A 22500-nucleotide genomic window follows, 5' to 3' on the forward strand; every position below is an offset into this window, starting at 1 on the left:
ATTTATTTATTTCCTTGTGAAATATTTATTTATATCCGGAGGGGAGGGGATGAAATCAGCAGACAGGAAGCATTTGAAAAAAAGCCTCGTGGTACTGTACAATTCCAGATGTTGTGTTAAGCAGGCTTTCACAGCTATGTCCTCACATCACCGAAAGAGGAAAAATATTTCGTAGGCTTACACTAGGACGCAACTTGAATTAATCAAAATATCAATTGCATAACAAAAGGCAAATATTTGCAATAGCATATTGGAGTAAAACACAATTATATTGAATATTGCATAATGCTTTTCAATTCCAAATGCAACTTTAGTCTAAACAATTTAATCCATCGGCATATTACAGTCCCCTGCCAAGGCTTTAGGATGAGATAACTGAGCCTACAAACAAATATGGAAATCACAGATGTGGGCCTGTAACAAAGTTCTTAGTCATTGCAATGTGTGATACATCTTCATATAGCCTAAATCTAACTGAATTGAATGTAGCTTATAGTTAAAGTTATTGTCCACTGCCAACAAATAGCCTACTGATACTGATTATACGCCTAATGTGTAGACTCGTATCTATAGCTACTAGATTTTAAACCGGAAATCTGAAAATTGGTTGTGTTATTCGGAAGCATTGCATCGCAAACAATAGGATATATTGCAAAAGTTACAAATGTAACACTGCCGATGTAACGTTGCAGATCAGATGTTACAGTTCAGTCTAGACTGGAATGGATACAATGTAACAAATGTGACATGCCCCTCAAGCTAGACTGTAGCATATAGCCTATAAAATAACTAGCTCGTCCGTTCCAGTGTATAGAAAACGATCAGACTTCCTGAATCTTGAGGTCAAAGTATCGTATATATAAATGTTTTGTTGTCATTTGAATAATTCAGGAACGTAATAATTCATTCATGTGTTTTATTTCTTATCGTGACATGTTGAACCACGTGACCATGCTGATGATGACGACATATGAAGTTACTTTAGTCAGCTTCCTACTTCCTTACCCTGGCTTGGTTCTCTCCTTCATCTTCCTTTCTTACGATAAAAAGACAAAATGTCCCACCAAACGGGCATACAGGGTAGCTATTTCAGTTACATTCTGTTGTTGCTTTTTTGGCATGTTTGAACTGTATATATCTCAATTGAAAATCTGTTTTTAATCGATGTTAGAGCAAGCTCATTTGAAGTGCGGATTCCTGTAAGTAGCGACTGTAGCTAGCCAGTTAACGGAAGCGAGCTATCTGTGATTATTGATTTGATTCTCTGCTAAGAAGTAGCAGCAGTAGCAATATGTCCAAAAACAATGGCCAGCCATATCTGCTCCTGCCTCTGCTCAAGCGAAAAATAAACATGTTTTTCACGCTGGTCATTTTGGCTCGGGCAACGCCTTCATTGAAACAGTTGGCGTTCAAATGTTAAATGGTCCAGACAGCCGCAACCTGAACCTATCAGACACATAGAAAATGAGCTCACTCACGGCCTACACCAAATTATCTGAAGGCTTTCAACCCAATGAAAGATGCTTTTGGTCATGTAGTGCATGTGGACACCTGCTCATCACACATCTGATTCCAAAATCATGGGAATTAATATGGAGTTGGTCTCTCCTTTGCTGCTATAACAGCCTCCACTCTTCTGGGAAGGCTTTCCACTAGATGTTGGAACGTTGCTGCGGGGACTTGCTTCCATTCAGCCACGAGAGTTAGTGAGGTCAGACACTGATGTTAGGCGATTAGGCCTGGCTCGCAGTCGGCATTCCATTTCATCCCAAAGGTGACGATTTTTACGCGCTTCAGCACTCGGAGGACCTTTTCTGTGAGCTTGTGTGGCCTACCTATTCACGGCTGAGCCGTTGTTGCTCCTAGATGTTTCAACTTCACAATAACAGCATTTACAGTTGATCGAGGCAGCTCTAGCAGACATTTGACGAACATCCTATGACGGTGCCATGTTGAAATTCACTGAGCTCTTCAGTAAAGCCTTTCTACTGCCAATGTTTGTTTATGGAGATTGCATGGCAGTGTTCTTGATTTTATACATCTGTCAGCAACGGGTGTGGCTGAAATAGTCCAATCCACTAATTTGAAGGGGTGTCCACATACTTTTATATATATAGTGTATCAATATTTGTGCATTTTCATTTGCACAGTTATTGAATTATTTATGCAAGTGATAGGCTACTTAAACAGGTAATGTTAGATGGCGTTGTCTGCAACGTTAATGTAGTTTTCACAACATGGGTGCATGAGGATCCTATTCACAAAACAGTTGTATATGGTAACCTTGACAACATCCATCTAAATATTAGTGGTGTGATCCAATCTGTGATCGGCTTAACCCTTTGGGGAAGGAGATTGCTTATGTTCGTTTGCATTCATCCTACGTTGCATCCTACGTTCTCTGTATGGGCTTATGTGAGGGATAGGCCAGTACTAGGATGGTGTCCTAGATTTCAGTAGAGGCTTCTTCCCATAATGCAAGAAACAAACCCACTTAACATCTGTTTTTCCAGCTGGTAACGATGTGAAGGATGTCTTTGCCAGTGCAAGGAGTGGAAACCAATATCGACTCCTAAAGATTGTGATTGAGGATGGTAAGAAGTGTTTATTTTTCCACCAATTTGATCATAAATAAACAGATCTAAAGTTTGGTTGTTTCTTTCAAGGGTAGGCCTATATTTCAGATCCTTTTTAGAAGTAAAAACCGTTACCATGATTTAGGAAAGCCCAACAGATTTAATACACCAATATTACGTTTTCACTTTGAATGCGCAACTACTGAATTTGTGTTGCAGAGCAACTTGCTTTGGGCGTGACCAGGCAAGCATCAAAGACATGGGACCAAGAGTACGACTCATTAGTCCTGCCTCTACTAGAGGACCACCTGCCGTCTTATATCCTGTACCGACTGGACTCCTCCAACAACCAGGGCTATGAGTGGATCTTCCTGGCCTGGTCACCTGACCATTCTCCTGTAAGCAACTCACCTGACACAGAGACGTCAACTTCCCTGTTAACATAAGTTCCCTCTGCAAATTATGTGGCACAGTCGTGTCAATGACACAGGTCTCCCTTTACATGCTCACAGTCACAATGCAGCCTCTCAGCAGATTTATTTTGTGTAGAATAGCTTACTTATCAAAAAATATATTATTTGTCACATGCTTCGTAAACAACAGGTGTAGACTAACAGTGAAATAGTTATTTATGGGACCTTCCCAACAATGCAGATAGAAAGAAAATAATAAAGAAATAATAGAAAAGTAATAATTAACAATAACTTGGCTGTATACACAGGGTACCAGTACCGAGTCGAGGTAATTGAGGTAGATATGTGCATATAACTAGGAATCAAATGACTAGGCAACAGGATGGATCATAAACATTAGCAGCAGCGTATGTGATGAGTAAAAAAAAGTTAGTGCAAAAAGGGTTAATACGGATAGCCCGGGTAGCTATTTGATTAACTATTTTACTATTTAGCAGTCATGGCTTGGGGGTAGGAGCTGTTCAGTGTCCTGTTGGTTCCAGCCTTGGTGCATTGGTACTGCTTGCCGTGCGGTAGCAGAGAGAACAGTCTATGACTTGGGTGGCTGGAGTGTTTGGCAAGTTTTAGGGCCTTCCTCTGACACCACCTGGTATAGAGGTCCTGGATGGCAGGAAGCTTGGCCCCAGTAATGTACTGGGACATACGCACTACCCTCTAGTGCCTTGCGGATGCAACCAGTCAGGATGCTCTCGATTGTGCAGCTGTATAACATTTTTTGAGGACCTATTCCTGTGGGGGAATAGGCATTGTCGTGCCCTCTTCACGGCTGTCTTGGTGTGTTTGGACCATGACCGTTCGTTAGTGACATCAAGAAACTTGAAACTCTCAACCTGCTCAACTACAGCCCCGTCGATGAGAATGGGGGTGTGCTCGGCCCTCCTTTACCTGTAGTCCATGATCATCTCCTTTGTCTTGATCACATTGAGGGAGAGGTTGTTATCCTGGCACCACACGGCCAGGTCTCTGACCTACCTATAGGCGATCTCATCGTTGTTGGTGATCAGGCCTACCACTGTTATGTCCTTAACAAACTTAATGATGGTGTTGGAGTCGTGCTTGGCCATGCAGTCATGGGTGAACGAGGAGAACAGGAGGGGACTGAGCACGCACCCCTGAGGGGCCCCCGTCTTAAGGATCAGCGTGGCAGATTTGTTTTTACCTACCCTTACCACCTGGGGGCGGCCCGTCAGGAAGTCCAGGATCCAGTTGCGGAGGGAGGTGTTTAGTCCCCGGGTCCTTAGCTTAGTGATGAGCTTTGTGGACTCTAAGGTGTTGAACGCTGAGCTGTAGTTAATGTAAAGCGTTCTCATGTAGGTGTTCCTTTTGTCCAGGTGGGAAAGGGCAGTGTGGAGTGCAATAGAGATTGCGTCATCTGTGGATCTGTTGGGGCGGAATGCAAAATGGAGTGGGTCTAGGGTTTCTGGGATAAAGGTGTTGATGTGAGCCATGACCAGCTTTTCAAAGCATTTCATGACTACAGACGTGAGTTTTACAGGTCGGTAATCATTTAGGCAGGTTATCTTAGTGTTCTTGGTCTGCTTGAAACATGTAGGTATTACAGACTTGGTCAGGGACAGGTTGAAAATGTCAGTAAAGACACTTGCCAGTTGGTCAGCGCATGCTCGGACTACACGTCCCTGTAATCCTTCTGGCACCTCCTTAATGCACTTATTCATGAAGCCGGTGACTGACGTGGTGAATTCAATGCATCGGATGAATCAGGAACATATTTGAGTCTGTGCTAGCGAAACAGTCCTGTAGCTTAGCATATGCTTCATTTGACCACTTCCTTATTGGTCATGTCACCGGTATTTCCTGTTAGGATATAGTTATGGTCAGATTTTCCAAATGGACGGCGAGGGAGAGCTTTGTATGCATTTCTGTGTGTGGATTAAAGATGATTTTGAGTTTTCACCTCTAGTTGCAGATGTGACATGCTGGATTTCAGTTTCCTGTATTAAAATCTCCGGCCACTAGGAGCGCCGCCTCTGGATTAGCATTTTCTTGTTTGCTTATGGCCCTATACAACTCGTTGAGTGCGGTATTAGTTTCCCGGCCTCGGTTTGTGGCGGTAAATAGACAGCTACGAAAAATATAGATAAACTCTTAGTAAATAGTATGGTCTATAGTTTATCATGAGGTGTTCTAACTCAGGTGAGCAGAACCTTGAGACTTGCTTAATATTACAGCTGTTGTTATCAAAGAGACACACACGTCCCCTTTGAGCTTACCCGACACTGCCGTTTTGTCCTGCCGATGCATAGAAAAACCAGCTAGATGTATATTATCCATGTCACTGTTCAGCCACGACTCCGAGAAACATAGGATATTACAGTTCTTCAGGTCCCGTCGATAGGATAGTCTCAAACGGAGCTCGTCCAGTTTGTTCTCCAGTGATTGTACGTTCGCCAATAGAACCGAGGGTAGAGGCGGTTTATCTACTCGCCAACATAGTTTTGTCACAGTGCCTTCTCTTCCCGAGTCTCGGGGATTAGGGCCTGGACCGGAGTGAGCACTATGTCCTGTGTTGCTGACTCGTTGTGAGTAGAAAACTTCAATCAAATTGAGGTTAGTGATTGCTGTTCTGATGTCCAGAAGTTATTTTCGGTCATATGAAATGGTGGTTAAAATCAACAACAACAAAAAAAGACACAAAATAGCATACTTGGTCATTCCAGCCATTAGTGCTCAACTGTTTGTTAGCCTATGTGTAGTTTGTGCTGTAGTGTAGTGCAAATGGGACATTTTAGCTTTTGGCCTGCTCTTTATGCAGGTAACATCACAACTGTTGCAAATTGATGTAATGACTTGGTTCTCATTCTCAGGGTAATAAACTCAATGGACACTTTGAAAGCTTCTTCCTAGATGGTCAATAAAGCTGCATTCAATTAGTTGCACACACTATATACCTTCCTCCTATAACCATTCACTTCTGGTGTAGACCCTCTAAACCTCAGCACTCCCTCAGTGACATGAATAAGTATATTTCATATTCTCAGAACCCAACAACAGAGAATGAAAGAAATTGAGCTCTACCTGATTGAATGAAGTGGTCCAATTAAGACTGAGGAATGTTGCAGGGACAGGAGGATAAATGTGACTGGCCTTCTTTTGACAGTGGTAGAGAGAGTGTATAGACTAGCATAGCATCCTATTCTAACAGACCGGGCAGGGCTCGACATTCCTACCCGCTATCCGGAGGCGGCGTGCCACGGGTCCAGGCGTGTCTGGAAATCTGCAGAGGTTTCAAAACACCACAAAGCACATGTTCTAAGACTGGAACATCCCAAATGGGCTGTGTTTATCTGGTGCTTATCCAGGCACAGTTAGCTATCCTCTGGAAAAAGAAGGGAAGCATGTGTTGAGTTGGCAAGAAAATAATAAAGAGTTGTGTTTGAACAACAAGAGTAAAATCACTGCAATTCATTGATGAAATAGAAAGGGGATGGAATAGATGCATGTTAAGAGACTGCTTTTCCAGTACCCCTTGGTGTATTCACTAACGCATTCTATTTCAAACAGGTGCGACATAAGATGTTATACGCTGCTACCAGGGCCACAGTGAAGAAAGAATTTGGCGGAGGACTTATCAAAGATGAGCTCTTCGGCACCACAAAGGTTGGTTAGATTATCTGTGTGAGATTGGCTTGTGAAAGCCTCTTACTCCGAGGAGCTGATTTGCCGTCTGCTTTGCCACTCAACGGTTATTGTAATTGGAGGTGTCGTTTTTTCCCCCTGCTCAAGCGGAGGCGTAAACATTGAAGAACGTTCCAGTATGCGATTGCTTTAAAAAGCTCGTCAGTAATTTGGCATTCACATTATCACACATATATAAGATGGAGGGTCGAGTATTGTCAAATATGTATTGTACGTGAATAGTAGTTGTGTATGTAGACGGCTAACTGGTACGTGGTCCCCTCTCCCCGCTCCCCCAGGAGGATATGTCTTTGAGGGGCTACCAGAAGTACCTGGTGGCCGAGGCAGCACCACTACCACTCACTGCTGCCGAGGAGGAACTGAGGCGGATCAAACTCAGTGAGGTACGCGCACACACTCACACAGAGAGAACGCTTTTCACACTTCCTGTGATGTTTAAAAGTCATTCTGTGTAAAAGTCGTTGTGTTAAATGGGTGTGGATTCAAGCCTTTTCTTTCAACTAAGACATGTATTGTAGGCAAACCTGCCTTAATATGGAAGGAAGTTAAAGCTGATGAAATGAGTGGTTCTGACCACTCAGGACAATTCACAGAGAGAGCCCCTGCACAATCAACCCGTAGCATCTGCTTTTCATTGTGTTCAATCCAAAAGACACAGTGTTGAATGTTAATGACGGCTGGTGATACCTTCCCCCCCGTAGACCACAATGTCAGCAATACAGCTGTGCATAATGCCGACCTGGCACGTAGAGTCACTGGAAAGGTGCTGATGCGTTGGAACTGCAGGATGTTGGCAGATATATGAATATTAGTCCCGTATGGGTCAAGACTCATAGGTTTATAAATGGGTTGTTTTTGACAGAAATGTCATGATGCATTGTAAGCATAGATGTTGTCTCACTGAAGCACAGGTCTTGCACTAAAATGTTGTTCGTCAGCCTATATGAGGGGCCACCCTTGAATGTTGATGATGAATGATCATTCAATACTTTGCATTGATTCTGCATGGGAGAGCACTTGGTCAAGGTCACACCACTGTGCCTGTGCTTGGCTCCACTGATAAGATTGGGGGTACACTGCTATGTGATAGCCCAATGCTTTACTTGCCACTAATGATGACGATGCTAGTTAAGTGCGCTTTTGTCTGGCGTTTCCATTATAAAATGTGATTAACCAAAAATAAGTGTCTATCTTGAAAAGCTCAGCCTCAACTCAAACCACGGCGAGTGTTCTTTAAAGAGGAAACAACATTATTGCTGTGCAGAGTTCACCCTGTCTGTCACAAGACTTGTCTCCAACTCCATAAAAGGAATTAGTCTGAGAAGCAGTCCGTCACGCTCCTAAATACAGCCAGTAAAAAGCTAGAAGGGAGAAAACAGGAAGTAAGGGTCGCATTTCTCCCAGTTGTTGAAGGAAGATAATACCAACATTAATCTGTGTGGGAGCAAAGTGGCTTTGAAATGTGCCTGGAGAGCGAGAGAGAGACTGCCTTGACTAAGTAGTTGGATAAAACCCACAATCCTTTTGGTACATGAGGTGGGTGCACCGCATCTGCTGCTCAATCATGTGTATACAACCGACAGCCGTTCATTCAAAGAGAACAAACAGAGCACTAAAAATAGAGGCCATCCATCAGTATAATCCATTTCCAGTCTTTCAGGTGATTCAGAAGAAGTGCCTCATCCCTCCAGTCTCTCCCGCCCAGATATAGAAATATCAGCCACATGAGTCATTATCCCCAATGTGGAGAATCTGAGAGGGGATGAATGTTCTAGATCATTTTGCCTGGTATTTGCTTGATATTAATTTTAAGGTGGCCTCGTCATCCTTTGGGAAAGAGATCTTATGATCTCTAAGGGACTTCCTGGTTAAATGAGAATGATAATATTGATTGAACCACTTGGGTTACCACTAGTGGGCTGCGTGTCGACTATGGTAATGGTACAGTTGTTTTTGTGCTGTTTTCACAAGTGTGGTGCATTTTCTAAACTCTTAGTACAGTGTTTTGAAGACATCTTTCACGAAATAACCATTGATCCAAAATATAAGTTTACCGGGAAATACCATGAACATTGATTTAATCACCAAAACACAACATTGTTGTTTTCAACCAGTTAATCCAATAGCAAAAGAAGCAAGATACAGTGAGCACCATAATTCATTGGACAGTGACCATCTGATCAATATCAGATTTTTAAAACTTGCTTTGAAGTAAAATCAGTCTAGTCATCATTATAGTAGTTCAGTATATATCATACTTTGTTTCTACTTTACAGACATTTTCATGATGTAGTTCTCAAAATATGTAGTAGACCAGTTTTAAAATCTATAGGAGTAGTCGGATTAAGTAATAGTAAAACGTATTTTAACAAATGAGAAGAGAATCATGTGAGAAGTGAGCATTGCATTGTGAAAGGCAATCACTTTATATGAACAAGCTTTGCAATGTGAAACATGTTTATAGATAACACTGATTTTAAGTTGTGTGAAAAAGTGACTATGATTTTGTGTGTTGTACTTAGTCAATTGAAAATGTGCGTAGAGTTTTGAAACTACTTTTTTGACTGTCTGTTTTGAGTTTTGTATTAAGAGTTGTGAAAATTGCACCGACGCAATTGAACAAAACTAAATAGTTGTCTCTGTGCTGTGTGTTCAGGTGCAGACTGACATCAGTGTGGATACCAAGCAGCAGACACTGCAGGGAGTGGCCTTCCCCATACATGGAGACGCTGTCGAGGCGCTCGAAAGATTCAGGGACAAACGAGTCAACTACGTACAACTTGTAAGTCCTTCTCCCCCTCTGTCGCTTTTCCAGGTGAGTCCGTTAAGAACAAGTTCTGTTCCTTCTTTATACTCAGGATTCTCTTCAGAATGACAAAGGAATTTTGGAGTCGGGAGTTTATTGAACAGTACAATGTGGTTCTCTTTTTGACCAAGGCATCATTGTCAACTCTCCTCATTGAAATTCAAGGTCTGGTGTCACAAGATCAGATTTGGGGACAAAGGCATAATTGTGACGCTTTGAGCTGGCACTGCCTGGTTCTCGCTCCTCTTTCTCTAAAGTCATAATGAGCAGGTTTTCAAAAGAGCTATTCGATAAATCACACAAAACTGAAATGACACTTTTATTAGAGGGTAATTTTCCAACTGTCATATCTGGTTAATTCATAATAGTTTCATTTCAATAGGAAATCGACTTTCCCAACGAGCTCATTAGGTTGTCTAACACTGAACCGACCGAGGTGAAAGATCTGCCCAAGAGGATCCCCACTGAGTCGGCACGCTATCACTTCTTCCGCTACAAACATTCCCACGAGGGAGACTACCTGGAGTCCACTGGTAAAAAAATAAATAATTGTTACGTAATTTTTTTTCACAGAGGAACACAACAGAATTGTAAGCAACTTAAGACACCAAGCGGTCATGACTTAAATCTTTCATATTTCACTGAAGTTAATCTCTTTTTTTATATTTCACAAAGTTGTATATCTCTTGATTGTGATGGGACATCTTCCATTGTTGTTTTCTCTTCTGCAGTGTTCATTTATTCCATGCCGGGGTACAAGTGTAGCATCAAAGAGAGGATGCTCTATTCTAGCTGTAAAAATCCCCTGGTGGACTTGGTTGAAAATAACATGCAAATTGACATTTTGAAGAAGGTAAGGACCAAAAGGCCAAGCTATTTTATTAGAATTGTAACACAACCAATACAAAGTGTTAGTAACATTTAAAAGTGTTCCTGTGTTTATTTGGAGAGGGTCTTTCATAGGGTTCAGGAAAGTATCAGTAGGTTCAGGTTTGGGGATAATCACAAGTATATTGACACTCCTATTCCAATGTTCCTCAGTGTTTCAATTTGGAATTTGAATTTCAGTTTACTTCCTGAATTGACTTCAACCCTGGTTTTGTTATAACAGTCCAACTCCTCACTATTCATGTGTTTGACTGTCCACAGCTGGAGATAGACAATGGGGATGAGCTGACTGGTGATTTCCTGTATGAGGAGGTCCATCCCAAGCAGCATGCACACAAGCAGGCCTTCGCCAAGCCCAAGGGACCTGCCGGGAAGAGGGGCGGACACCGCATCACCAGACCACCTGGAGATGGAGAAGAGGATGACTAAACGAACATCACCCCCCCCCCCACCCACATGCTCCATAATGGAACATTCCAAGTGATCATGGAGGGAAAGCTTATTTGACGCAACCTTAAAGCCCATCCAGAGACTGAACTATGCACGCCAAAGGACAACTTAGCTGAGACACACACTTGAGAATATCCGTTTGTAGCCTGTCAAATTGAAGGTTCTATGAGGGCGTAACTGCTTTCATTCGCAACGTATTTTACTGAGCTATTCAGAAGTTAGAACAAGTTGAGTAGGGAAGGTTTTTACACTGTTGTTGCTGAGACAAAAATATGCTAGTGCAACTAATGTGAATTTGTGACGAACCCTACATGAGTTGTTCACATGCTTGCATTCCTCTTACAGTAGGTCAATTTGTGTGTTTCCTGTCCCCAAAGTTGAGACAAACGTCTCCATCGCTATGTGTGCACAGCTATGAAGAGGTCTAACCCCACCCCCACAAAAATGTCATATTTGCTCACATCATTCTTAATTTTAATAGTGCAGTTTATTTTTTATATTGGAAATTCTTTTTGATATAATTGTGGTTTACATAAAACACATCTGCTGAGAAATGTACTTTTCTATGCAAGTGCTGTACATACATGTGATTTAAAGGTCTCGTCTGTACTGATCGTCTATCTATAGTGTCAACGAGGGTCAAGTGACAGACAACCGGGGCTTCCAGTATTGATACATCTCCGATTACTCCTTCAGAGGAAGCTAAGTTGCATATGGTGTGCATGCAGGGTGAGTCCCAGAGACTGGGATATCAAATGGAATTTGTTTCTGCCACAGTCACTTGTCTACAGATTATTGTAAGGCAAACCACTAGTTTAACACCTCATATTTGGACAAGGGAATACCTTCTCATGAGAAGTGTCATGTTTGGTCTTAAGTTGTTTATTTTTTTAAAGGAAAATAAAAAATATTTAAATCACACACTGAATGGCCTATATTTTATTTTATTTTTTACAGCCACTTGTCCGATTATATACTTACAGTACATATCAAGCAATTCAACAAAGATGGAAAATATATTCATTATTTTGGCAAAAAATACAAAAGACTGGTGTAACATGTTTGGTCCTTTTCTTCAGCAAAGTAAACTTAAGGAAAATGAGTGCGGGATAGTCGTTCTTCCTGTTGTCTATGCTTCACTCTGGGGTCCCAGCTGTTCCAGTGAAATGCTTTTGACAACATCTTCAAGCTCTGTCAGGACCTATTAAAATATTGACATTTCAGTGTGATATAGACCGTAAGCATTGGCTCCCAGCTAGTAAGCGATTGTGTTGATCACTAACAGCTAAGCACCACAAAGTACCCATTGCTACTGTATACCAGTGGAAACAGTACCGTAAACTAAAGAGATACCAACTGTAATGGCATCACACACCTCTTCCATCAGTGGCCGTTTGTTCTTCTTGTCACTGAGACAGTCGCTCGCTAAGAAGTAGGTCCTCTCCACCAATGGCAGGTCCCAGTCTGTCATCTTCTTGTCCACAAAGTCCTCCAGGGCCATCTCCTCCTCGTCAATCTCGTCTTTCATCTCCATCTATGACAGCCATAACAAATCATAATAGCCATAAAAAATCATAAGTCATAAATGATAACAGTCGTAACAAACAGCTGAAACACATACAGCCATCAGCCACTGCCTGCAGTGGTAACTACACTGACAGACGAGAAATAAAGCACTGCCATCTATAATGTACAAATGTGGCCTTATGTTCCACAGGGAGCAAAGAGTAGAAAGTTAGTAAGTATTTGCTGCATAAATAACTGGCTTTTGATTGATACTGTATAGTAAATCCTTTTCTTTAGATAACATGCATTCATGTGTACTGTATTGGGGGATGGTGAAGTCTGAAGAGTATAGAGAAAGATTCCATTGTGCTGCTTTGCTCACCAGGAACTTGGGATCACGGTTTTCATCGACTGGCGGGAGTCCAGACAATATTTCTAGCAACACCTGTAGATGACAGAAACCTTAAGATGAACCACTTGGCTCCAGCTAACAACAGGCCTCTATAACTCTCCACTAATAATACAGTATGCTGTATGGAAGATACTGTTCCCAGGGCTGTCAGGCTGAACACAAGACAGTAGCTGTTGGTTTATGACCAGGTTCAACCAGTTCAACACACAGATGACCTGAGCTCATATTAGACTGCTGACATTAGAGAAGGTCATTTATGTCATACAGTACTGTTCCCACACTTTCCATTATTAGCCTAAATCAACATTTGCCAACATGTTTTTTAATGTATCATTGTGGAGCAACCTTTAATGATATTACATTGTGAAATTGATTGGCTGGTAGACTGACAAAGGTGCATGATTCTGACTTAAGGGTCCGATAATTATGTGTGTGTCAGTAGTTTTTGGAGTCTGGCACTGAGGTAAACTGCTGAACTGACAATTCCGTTTCATGAGTTTTACTTACGTTGCAGCTTCTCAATAAATTCAATATTCTTGTCACTGTATCTTCTAGGCTCTATTTAGGTCTTTAAAGTGATGGTGAGAAAGGCAAAACTCTAACACTTTACCTGTTTGTCATAATGGAGTGGTGTAGCCACATGAGGTGCTGCCAAAATTGACCCATCGCTAAGCACCTCTTGGTTACTGTTACAACCTCAGACAACATTTTCCTGGGCAGCCCAATTCCCTATTCAACCACTGGCGAAATCCCCTAACAATGATCTCAAACTGTGTTTCTAATACACAATGAAATTAAACACAGACTACACCTTGCTAATCAGGAAACTCTTGGGTATATTATGGTGGAATGTCATTATAATTGCTTCATGGGAACCTGGTAAAATGATGTTTGTAGTGTAGCTAGCCACTGAATGGCTCTGAATTCACTGTCAGCATGCAGTCAAAGCTATAACCACTTGTTGGAGATAACTAGTGCTCTGAAATGGTATCCTGATGTCGACAACAGAAGGGAGTTGTATTCATAACATTGCTAACTTAACTAGCTAACATACACTACCGTTCAAAAGTTTGGGGTCACTTAGAAATGTCCTTATTTTTTAAAGAAAAGCAAATATTTTTGTCCATTAAAATAACATCTGATCAGAAATACAGTGTAGAGATTGTTAATGTTGTAAATGACTATTGTAGCTGGAAACGGCAGATTTTTTATGGAATATCTACATAGGCGTACAGAGGCCCATTATCAGCAACCATCACTCCCGTGTTCCAATGGGACGTTGTGTTAGCTAATCCAAGTTTATCATTTTAAAAGTCTAATTGATCATTAGAAAACCCTTTTGCAATTATGTTAGCACAGCTGAAAACTGTTGTGCTCATTAAAGAAGCAATACAACTGTCCTTTTCTAGATTAGTTGAGTATCTGGAGCATCAGCACTTGTGGGTTCGATTACAGGCTCAAAATGGCCAGAAACAAATAAGTTTCTTCTGAAACTCATCAGTCTATTCTTGTTCTGAGAAATGAAGGCTATTCCATGCGAGAAATTGCCAAGAAACTGAAGATCTCGTACAACGCTGTGTACTACTCCCTTCACAGAACAGTGCAAATTGACTCTAACCAGAATAGAAAGAGGAGTGGGAGGCCCCGGTGCACAACTGAGCAAGAGGACAAGTACATTAGAGTGTCTAGTTTGAGAAACAGAAGCCTCACAAGTCCTCAACTGGCAGCTTCATTAAATAGTACCCGCAAAACACCAGTCTCAACATCAACAGTGAAGAGACGATTCCGGGATGCTGGCCTTCTAGGCAGAGTTGCAAAGAAAAAGCCATATCTCAGACTGGCCAATAAACAGAAAAGATTAAGACGGGCAAAAGAACACAGACACTGGACAGAGGAAGATTGGAAAAAAGTGTTATGGACAGACACATCTAAGTTTGAGGTGTTCGGATCACAAAGAAGAACATTGTGAGATGTAGAAAAAATTAAAAGAGGCTGGAGGAGTGCTTGACGCTGGGGGTGCTTTGGTGGTGGTAAAGTGGGAGATTTGTACAGGGTAAAAGGGATCTTGAAGAAGGAAGGCTATCACTCCATTTTGCAACGCCATGCCATACCCTGTGGACGACACTTAATTGGAGCCAATTTCCTCCTACAACAGGACAATGACCCAAAGAACAGCTCCCAACTATGCAATAACTATTTAGGGAAGAAGCAGTCAGCTGGTATTCTGTTTATAATGGAGTGGCCAGCACAGCCACCGGATCTCAACCCTATTGAGCTATTGTGGGAGCAGCTTGACCGTAAGAAGTGCCCATCAAGTCAATCCAACTTGTGGGAGGTGCTTCAGGAAGCATGGGGTGAAATCTCTTCAGATTACCTCAAAAAATGTACAACTAGAATGCCAAAGCCTGCAAGGCTGTAATAGCTGCAAATGGAGGATTCTTTAATGAAAGCAAAGTTTGAAGGACACAATTATTATTTAAATTAAAAATCCGTATCTATAACCTTGTCAACAGCTTGACTACATTTTGAAAAAACAAGTTATATTAAGTGGCTAGCTAGCATTAGCAACGTGTGGTGGTCAATGAGACAAAGCTAGCTAACCAGCTGAGCTAGCAAACAATGTAACAAATGTATAATTTCGGATTTGGAAAAACACTCCATTTAAACACACATTTTTTTGAAGAAAACTATTTTGCCATAGCCCTCACTGGCTTTCATGCGAGGCGTCGGACTTGGCGACAGTTGCTATCCATTGGTTGCCCAAAATTCTGGGGCGGGGCTTAGCGAAGGGTCAATTGCACTTGTCATGTGGTGTCACTAAGATAATCATCAAATCAATGCGGTGTGGATTTCACACTGTATTGTATAACGCATTGTGTTAGTTCCATACATTTGTGTAGCTGTAAAGAACAACTCACCACTCCAAAACTGTAGATGTCAGATTTGGGAGTGATCTCGCCCCTGAGTGCCTCGTTTGCCATGTATGCTGTTGTACCCACAATCCTCTCTGTCATCACTGTCGCTGACGATCGCGTGGCTGAGGCTCGGGTCAGCCCAAAATCGGAGATCTTCGGCACAAGCAATTCATCCAGCAAAATATTACCACTGCCAGATAGAAATGATTTAGCACTCATTAATAACATTGAGACTGATATGACAAGGTTGTCCGTCCATGATTAAAATGTCTAAAATATGATAAAGTGCCATGGGAAATGCATTATAGAAAATGTCCACAGTTACCTCTTGACATCTCTGTGGACATGGTGGTTGCTGTGCAAATAATCTAAGCCTCTGGCTGTTCCCACAGCGATCAAACATCTCCTGTGCCAGGAAAGAGGAGGGCTACCATCCTACAATGAAATAAATATATTCACAAAGACAAAGTACCTGTAAAAGGTCTCTCTTGCTAAATCTATTTTTATCTCAATGGTTCTGTATAAATAAAGTAAAGGGAGACGCCAGGCGGATATGTATGCTTACCAAGCAAGCCAGACGATCTAGCAATGAACCATTGGACATGTAAGCATACACCAAACAGGGGTGATGGCCATCACGTGAAAAGCCAACCATGTCTACTAGGTTTTCATGTTTCAACCTGTGAAAATAAGAGGGCTCTTATCAGGCAAACAGTAGCCTGTTCTTTCAACTTTAAAGACAGTCGAAGGTAAATCCAATCTACTCAATCTAAAAACCAATCTCTGCAGAGTTCCTAAGTAAAGTCTCGCTCTAAGATAGGTCGCTCAGGACATTTCTCTGTTGATTTGTATTAGCGGAGACATATGAGGTAGATGTATGGTCCGATGGAGATATTGAGCACACGCAAGCTATTGCTTCCATTAATGAATTAGGGCTGTAATGAAGTGGTCGCACAGCAGGTCAGCTAGCGTACAAGGACTCCTCACAAAACAACAACGGACCAGCAGAAAATAAACACCTACACCATAAGAGTTTGGACCTCTTGAATGAACTGAACGCTCAGCTCTTCAAGTGAGATGTCTTCCATCTAAAAAGAAGGTAACAGAAGTTTTAGTCACCTTTGAGAATGTGCTGGATAATTAAATATGGACAACAACTCGACTCATACACTGAACAAACAATAAGGTGTTAGTGCCAGAGAGAACAATTAACACCTACTGAGTGTAGTTTCTTCACTGCCACAGGTTTGCCATTGATGAGGCCTTTGTAGACCGTTCCAAAGCCTCCCTCACCAAGTCTGCTCCCACCGTCACTCACTGGCCTCTCGTCAAAATTACCAGTTATCTTCTTCAGCTCATGGAAAGAAAGCCTGAGAAAACCTAAGGATCAATGGACAAACCTGTTTATGAGGATAATTCTTAGTACAGTTATCATGGTTTATTGAACACCGCACATATGCTGCCACCTACTGGATGTTGTGTGCACTGTGACACACACGTCTGAATAGGTTCAATCGATTTGTTTAATTGGCCTAGTTTACACATTTCATCTCACTAAACACAATCTATAACAGTATCCTGTCACTATATGTATCTCATTAAACCGCAAGTAAAATAACCTATAAAGCTAATCTATATAGAATCTATATAACCACATGTATCACTACATTCTGGACACTCATTACACCTCCAGTGGTTATAACACATTTATGTGCAGGTCATACAACAGTAGTGCACCTGCAGTGCCATTGGGTTCCTGATCCTCCTGTGGCTCTGAGGTGCTGTCTGGTGGTGGCTGTTCCTTTGTCTGTGCCTCTGTCCTCCCCAGGGGTCTTGTTGCAGCATCGCTGTTGCCTACCATCTCTTTGTCTCTGGGAGAATCAGGTGGCTGGGGGACTGCTGGACGGGGGTTGTTGATTGCATCTGGGTAAAACATAGAATTTAGATACAAATAATGACGGGGCACTGTTGAAATAAATACACACATGAAGGCCAGACCAGAGATGAACAGGCAGTCAATATAGTAGAAAGTCCTTGATCTAATGCATATTGCCTACTGTAGTACCCAACCTGGTAGCATAATACTGGCTGCAGCCATTAACCTGTGGCTCATCAGAATGTCCACTAACTCTCCCACGGTGCTGTTAGATGTCCCCCAGTCATTCAGTAGCTCCATGGTAGGACTTCTTCCCTGTAAAACTACTGCTTCAAATCGCCTGTTATATGAAGGTTTGTTCAAGAATAGAGCAGTAGAAAAGGGAAACAACCCAAAACATGTTACAAAATATCACGCAGGCTTGATAGAAGGTAACAATTTGTTATGATGGCAATGGTATCACTCCCGTCAGAGAAGTAGCTGATTGGCACATTAACGTTACCTTAGATGTTGCTGAGAGTACCTCGGCTCCCCTGTGGGTTTATGTATTGAAACAATAACGTCTTTCCAGTTGTCTTGAGGGTCCAATAAGTCAGACAGTTTTCGTCGAACCCCATAGTTGAGGTTTCGAATAAATGTAGCCGATGTTATTGTGTTGCTCATCCTGAAAAAGAACGATCACACATGTTCTACAGTAGTTTTTTTCCATCATGAGGAAACACTTCAAAGGCAAGCGTTACAATTGTCATCCATGGCGCTTACCTCGGTAACGCATCTAGAAATCGTTTTTTATATATCTATTTCCTTGTTCATTGAAGTACCCTAAAAAATGTTGTTTTTTTGTTGCCGAGATTGAGCAACTTCCCTAGTGTAAAACATGTACCACGTGACATGGTTCCACTTTTGTCATCGCTGTAGCATGTATTGTAGATTAACAACAGTGCCCTCTTGTGGGAAATGTTGGAGACACAATTATATCTGCCAAGGAGTTTAAAAGCTCTGTTATTTTTCTCCACCAAATAGTAGTCTTCCCCATTCCTATATCTGAGAATACCGTTGGAAGCATGCAAGTCGAGATGCTGTTGTGATTAAGTCTAGAGGTCTGGCGCATATACATCAACAATTATGATGAAATAACAAGGACAGAATGCTGTGCACGCTTTGGCAGCCAGAGATTTAATTGCTCTTTCGAAGTCAGTGAGAATAATGAATCATATTCTCTCTCTCTCTCTGTCTCTCTCAGCAGTACCTGATCTGTTTATGGCCTGCTAGTTGCTATTTGCTCTGGGTGTGTTTGATGAGGATCTATGATCATTTCCACATGCTGATGCTGCTGGTGGCCTGGCTGGCTGGGATTGTGGGTGGGTTGGTTTGGGTGTGTGGTTGAGAGGGAAGGAGAGGCCCAGGGTCCACCCTGTATATGTAAGGGAAGGGGAAAGGGGGATACCTAGTCAGTTGTACAACTGAATGCTTCAACTGAAATGTGTCTTCTGCATTTAACCAAGAGAGGTGCGGGGGGCTGCCATAATCGACATCCACGTCTTCGGCGCCCAGGGAACAGTGGGTTAACTGCCTTGCTCAGAACGACAGATTTTTACCTTGTCAGGTGGGGGATTCTGGCCCAACGCTGGTTACTGGCCCAATGCTCTAACCACTAGGCTACCGAGACGAGATGTTGTGCTGGACATGTGACTCAGAGACTCAGTGCCTGTAAGACCCTGGTTATGAACCTGTGGTTGGTTAGATATGTGGAAGTACAATCAGAAGAGTCAGGCCAACCTTGACTGTGACCCTGGGGCCACAGGGCCACCCATGGCCACCTACGAAGTCAGATTTATGTACCCATTCTGCCAGGAGAGAGGAATACCAGCAGGCTCGGCTCTGTTTACTAAGCCTGCGTAAGAGACCAATTGACACTCGGTTATGAACACTGTATTTGTCTCTGTTCCCATAGGGGCCATAAGTATCTCTATGACAACTCAGAGAGACTACTAATGCACTTATTATGTCTACCGACTATAACACACATGATGACTGAATTAACAATGGAGACCGATGCGGCGACTGATGTGCTTTTCTATTTAAAAAAAAGAAGAACATAATTAAAATCATTAACTAATCAGCGGCGGCCAAAAATATGGGTCTCTTTCATAGAGGCATTGACAAAATGCATGTTTATGAGCTCATTGTTCTGTGTTTGTTTACCCCAGTAAAAATACTCTTTTTACTATCCTGAAAAAAATAAACACTTGTCGCTGTGTAGTTATTCAAGTGTGTGTGTTTTCTTATGGCACAGAGATTGGTGCCTGCTTGCATGCCCTGCTTGCATATGCGTGTGTACAAGCTGGGGGTTGCAAGCATGTATGTGCAATGTTTGTAACGTAAAGATACTGCATTGTGCCTGAAAGACCTTCAAAGGAGTTCCATGTTTGACAGGGGCGTGCAACTGACAAGCAGCCCTCAGATTAGAGCACTGTGTCAGACGGCCCTCACACCTGCACACAGGGCTCCTTTGAAGTCCCTAATTGTCTCCTGCGTTCCTCCCCAAACCTCACTGGGACGATCTCACCACCACACACACGGTTCACACGCAGAGTCACAGACGCAGGGAGCAAGGCCAGCTCTGGTTTCTCCTTTGTGCAGAATGAGAGAGGGAGAGGGAGACAGGGAAGGAAAGAGGGAGGGAGAAAGAGGGAAGGAGAAAGAGAAGAATAGAAAAACAAGAGCGAGAGAGAGGGAGAAACAGAGAGGGAGAAGGAGGACTCAGTATGGGTCCAGAGCTGGGTTCTAATGCACAGTGACCAAAAGCCTGAGGAGGAGACTGGGGAAACTCTAGGGAGAGAGGAGAGAGACTGGGGGAACCCCCTGCTGATTAGGAACAAGGGCAGAGGAGAGAAGTGCCAGAGCAGGTTAAATCAGCAGGGAGAACCCCAGTGGGTGTAGGAAGTGGTCATAATAAGTCATGTGATGGAAGGACCTCCGTGAGTGAAAAACAAGTGGGTTGTTGCGGTGCCGGGGCAGTGCAGGACCACATTGCCAGGGTTGCTAGGTTACGGTTAGAGAGCACATGTTGTCACATACACAGACCTTGTGATATCAGTCCTTTTCTGGTACCTCACTCCTTTTGAACAGAGCATACAGAGTGCATAGAACAAAATAATGAAGAACCATAATGCTCTACTCTGTCGTACAGATACTAGCGCTAGTTAGCATTGGCTCGCGAAACTACTTCTAACTTTCTTCACACTGGACGCAGAGACATACAAAATGGTGTCCATGAAATCAACTGACTCTGGGGAAGTGGATAAAGGGCTTTATTGTCAAAATCCCTAACTATTCCTTTAAGAACATGGGATTTAAAGATACATTTACGAGAAATCGAACGGCTTTAATATGCTGTATAGGCTGCCTACTTATGTAGGCAAATCAGCAGTCTTGTCAGGCGATGTAACAGTTTAATAGGCTAGATCAGAAGTTCTTTATCTTAGAATGTAAATGAGCCACTCACTTGTTCAGAGAGAGGAGCAACAGAGGAGGGACAGGGGAGCAACAGAGGAGCGACAGGGGATAGGGCACAGTGTCAGAACCACAGAGGAGCCTCAGTGTGTCGGTATGAAGACTGTCTGGCTATATGAACGGCTTGGCAGACCACTGACAGACATTTCACGTCCTCAGTAAAGGGGTGCTTCTCAGGCTCTCTCTTGATCTCGCTCTCCTTTTCTCTGTGTGTCTCTCTCTCCCTCCTTTCTTTCGCTCTCTCTCTCCCTCTCTCTGTGTCTCAACTACAAGCACCAACATACTGTAACACACATGATTTGCCATATATGACCTGAAGACCATTGAGTTGTCTAGTTTGATCGTGGCTTTACTACTCTCTTAATGCAAAGGGACTCGGAAGCCCATTAGGAAAATGTTAAATTTTTACATTGATATTTAGTTTTTTGTGTCCGTAAAACGTGCTTTATTAGTGCGCTATCAAAGTTTATTGTCGATTTTGTATAATTCTATTACACTGTACACGCCCTTGAGTAACACAGGCCGTGTTCCTATCAGCAGAGCTTCACAGTGTGTTACTTGTTGTAGTAGTAAGGGGAAACATAGAGGGCAGTAGTGGCCTGCATAAATGCTACCTGTACTGCAACATTGGCTGACCAAAAAGAACAAGGCCTTTACATATTTAGATCCGCAGACCGATACAGAGAACAAAGAATGACATTGGAATAGTTGACCAGCTCAAAGCAGCCAAAGCTTTCTGACAGCTCGTGTAGTTGCTCAGCCCTTTCTGTATGGCTGTGACTGTTGAGCATATGGTCTGACATGACCCCAAAGGACCATCTAGTCTGTTTTTGTGCAACACAACACTACCTGGGAAGGTAGCAGGGATAGGTTAACTCACTAGCCCAGGCCCATTCCTCTGCCCTGGATTGTGACATGTCCAGGGCAACATCTGGAACAGCTGTTTCGGTGGATGTGCTTCCTCCCCTACGCCACACACACACACACACACACACACACACACACACACACACACACACACACACACACACACACACACACACACACACACACACACACACACACACACACACACACACACGTTTTACTATCCTTGCGTGGACCAAACAATTGATTCCCATTCAAAACCCTATTTTCCCTTAACCTAATCCTCACCTTAACCTAACCCTAATTGTAAACCTAACCCCTAAGCCTAAAATTGTCACGCCCTGGCCTTAGTATTCTTTGTTTTCTTTATGTTTTTTAGTTAGGTCAGGGTGTGACATGGGGAATGTATGTGTTTTGTAGTGTCTAGTCTATGTTGCATGTTTGCACTTAGTCGTTATTAGCTTCACGTTCGTCATTTTGTTGTTTTGTTTCGTTGGTTCTTCTTCTAAATAAAGAGAAGATGTATTTTTCACACGCTGCGCCTTGGTCCTCTCTCTC

At 42.5% G+C, this 22500-nt stretch overlaps 2 protein-coding genes across 4 annotated transcripts; one reads left to right on the forward strand and one right to left on the reverse strand.

The window, feature by feature from the left end:
* The first annotated feature begins 975 nt into the window (after positions 1 to 975).
* LOC120066166 (twinfilin-1-like) lies at positions 976 to 11771 on the forward strand. Of its 2 annotated transcripts, none has more exons than XM_039017330.1 (9): positions 976 to 1080; positions 2514 to 2594; positions 2796 to 2974; positions 6572 to 6667; positions 6985 to 7089; positions 9363 to 9521; positions 9895 to 10045; positions 10244 to 10365; positions 10662 to 11771. In XM_039017330.1, the coding sequence occupies exons 1-9, from the start codon at positions 1056 to 1058 to the stop codon at positions 10827 to 10829; spliced, it is 1086 nt and encodes a 361-aa protein (XP_038873258.1). In that variant the 5' UTR covers positions 976 to 1055; the 3' UTR covers positions 10830 to 11771. The 2 variants fall into 2 exon arrangements, with proteins under 2 accessions (XP_038873258.1, XP_038873259.1); XM_039017331.1 differs by having other exon boundaries at positions 9363 to 9488.
* On the reverse strand, positions 9819 to 18450 carry LOC120066164 (interleukin-1 receptor-associated kinase 4-like). Of its 2 annotated transcripts, none has more exons than XM_039017329.1 (12): positions 18322 to 18450; positions 18062 to 18223; positions 17754 to 17899; positions 17421 to 17606; positions 16903 to 17063; positions 16707 to 16771; positions 16249 to 16363; positions 16009 to 16118; positions 15687 to 15873; positions 12739 to 12801; positions 12226 to 12384; positions 9819 to 10803 (listed from the first exon to the last, which is right to left on the reverse strand). In XM_039017329.1, the coding sequence occupies exons 2-12, from the start codon at positions 18220 to 18222 to the stop codon at positions 10792 to 10794; spliced, it is 1365 nt and encodes a 454-aa protein (XP_038873257.1). In that variant the 5' UTR covers position 18223; positions 18322 to 18450; the 3' UTR covers positions 9819 to 10791. The 2 variants fall into 2 exon arrangements, with proteins under 2 accessions (XP_038873257.1, XP_038873256.1); XM_039017328.1 differs by lacking the exon at positions 9819 to 10803 and adding an exon at positions 11772 to 12051.
* Between the last annotated feature and the right edge of the window lie 4050 nt (positions 18451 to 22500).

This window comes from Salvelinus namaycush, chromosome 21 (genome assembly GCF_016432855.1).
Source record: "Salvelinus namaycush isolate Seneca chromosome 21, SaNama_1.0, whole genome shotgun sequence".
NCBI lineage: Eukaryota > Metazoa > Chordata > Actinopteri > Salmoniformes > Salmonidae > Salvelinus > Salvelinus namaycush.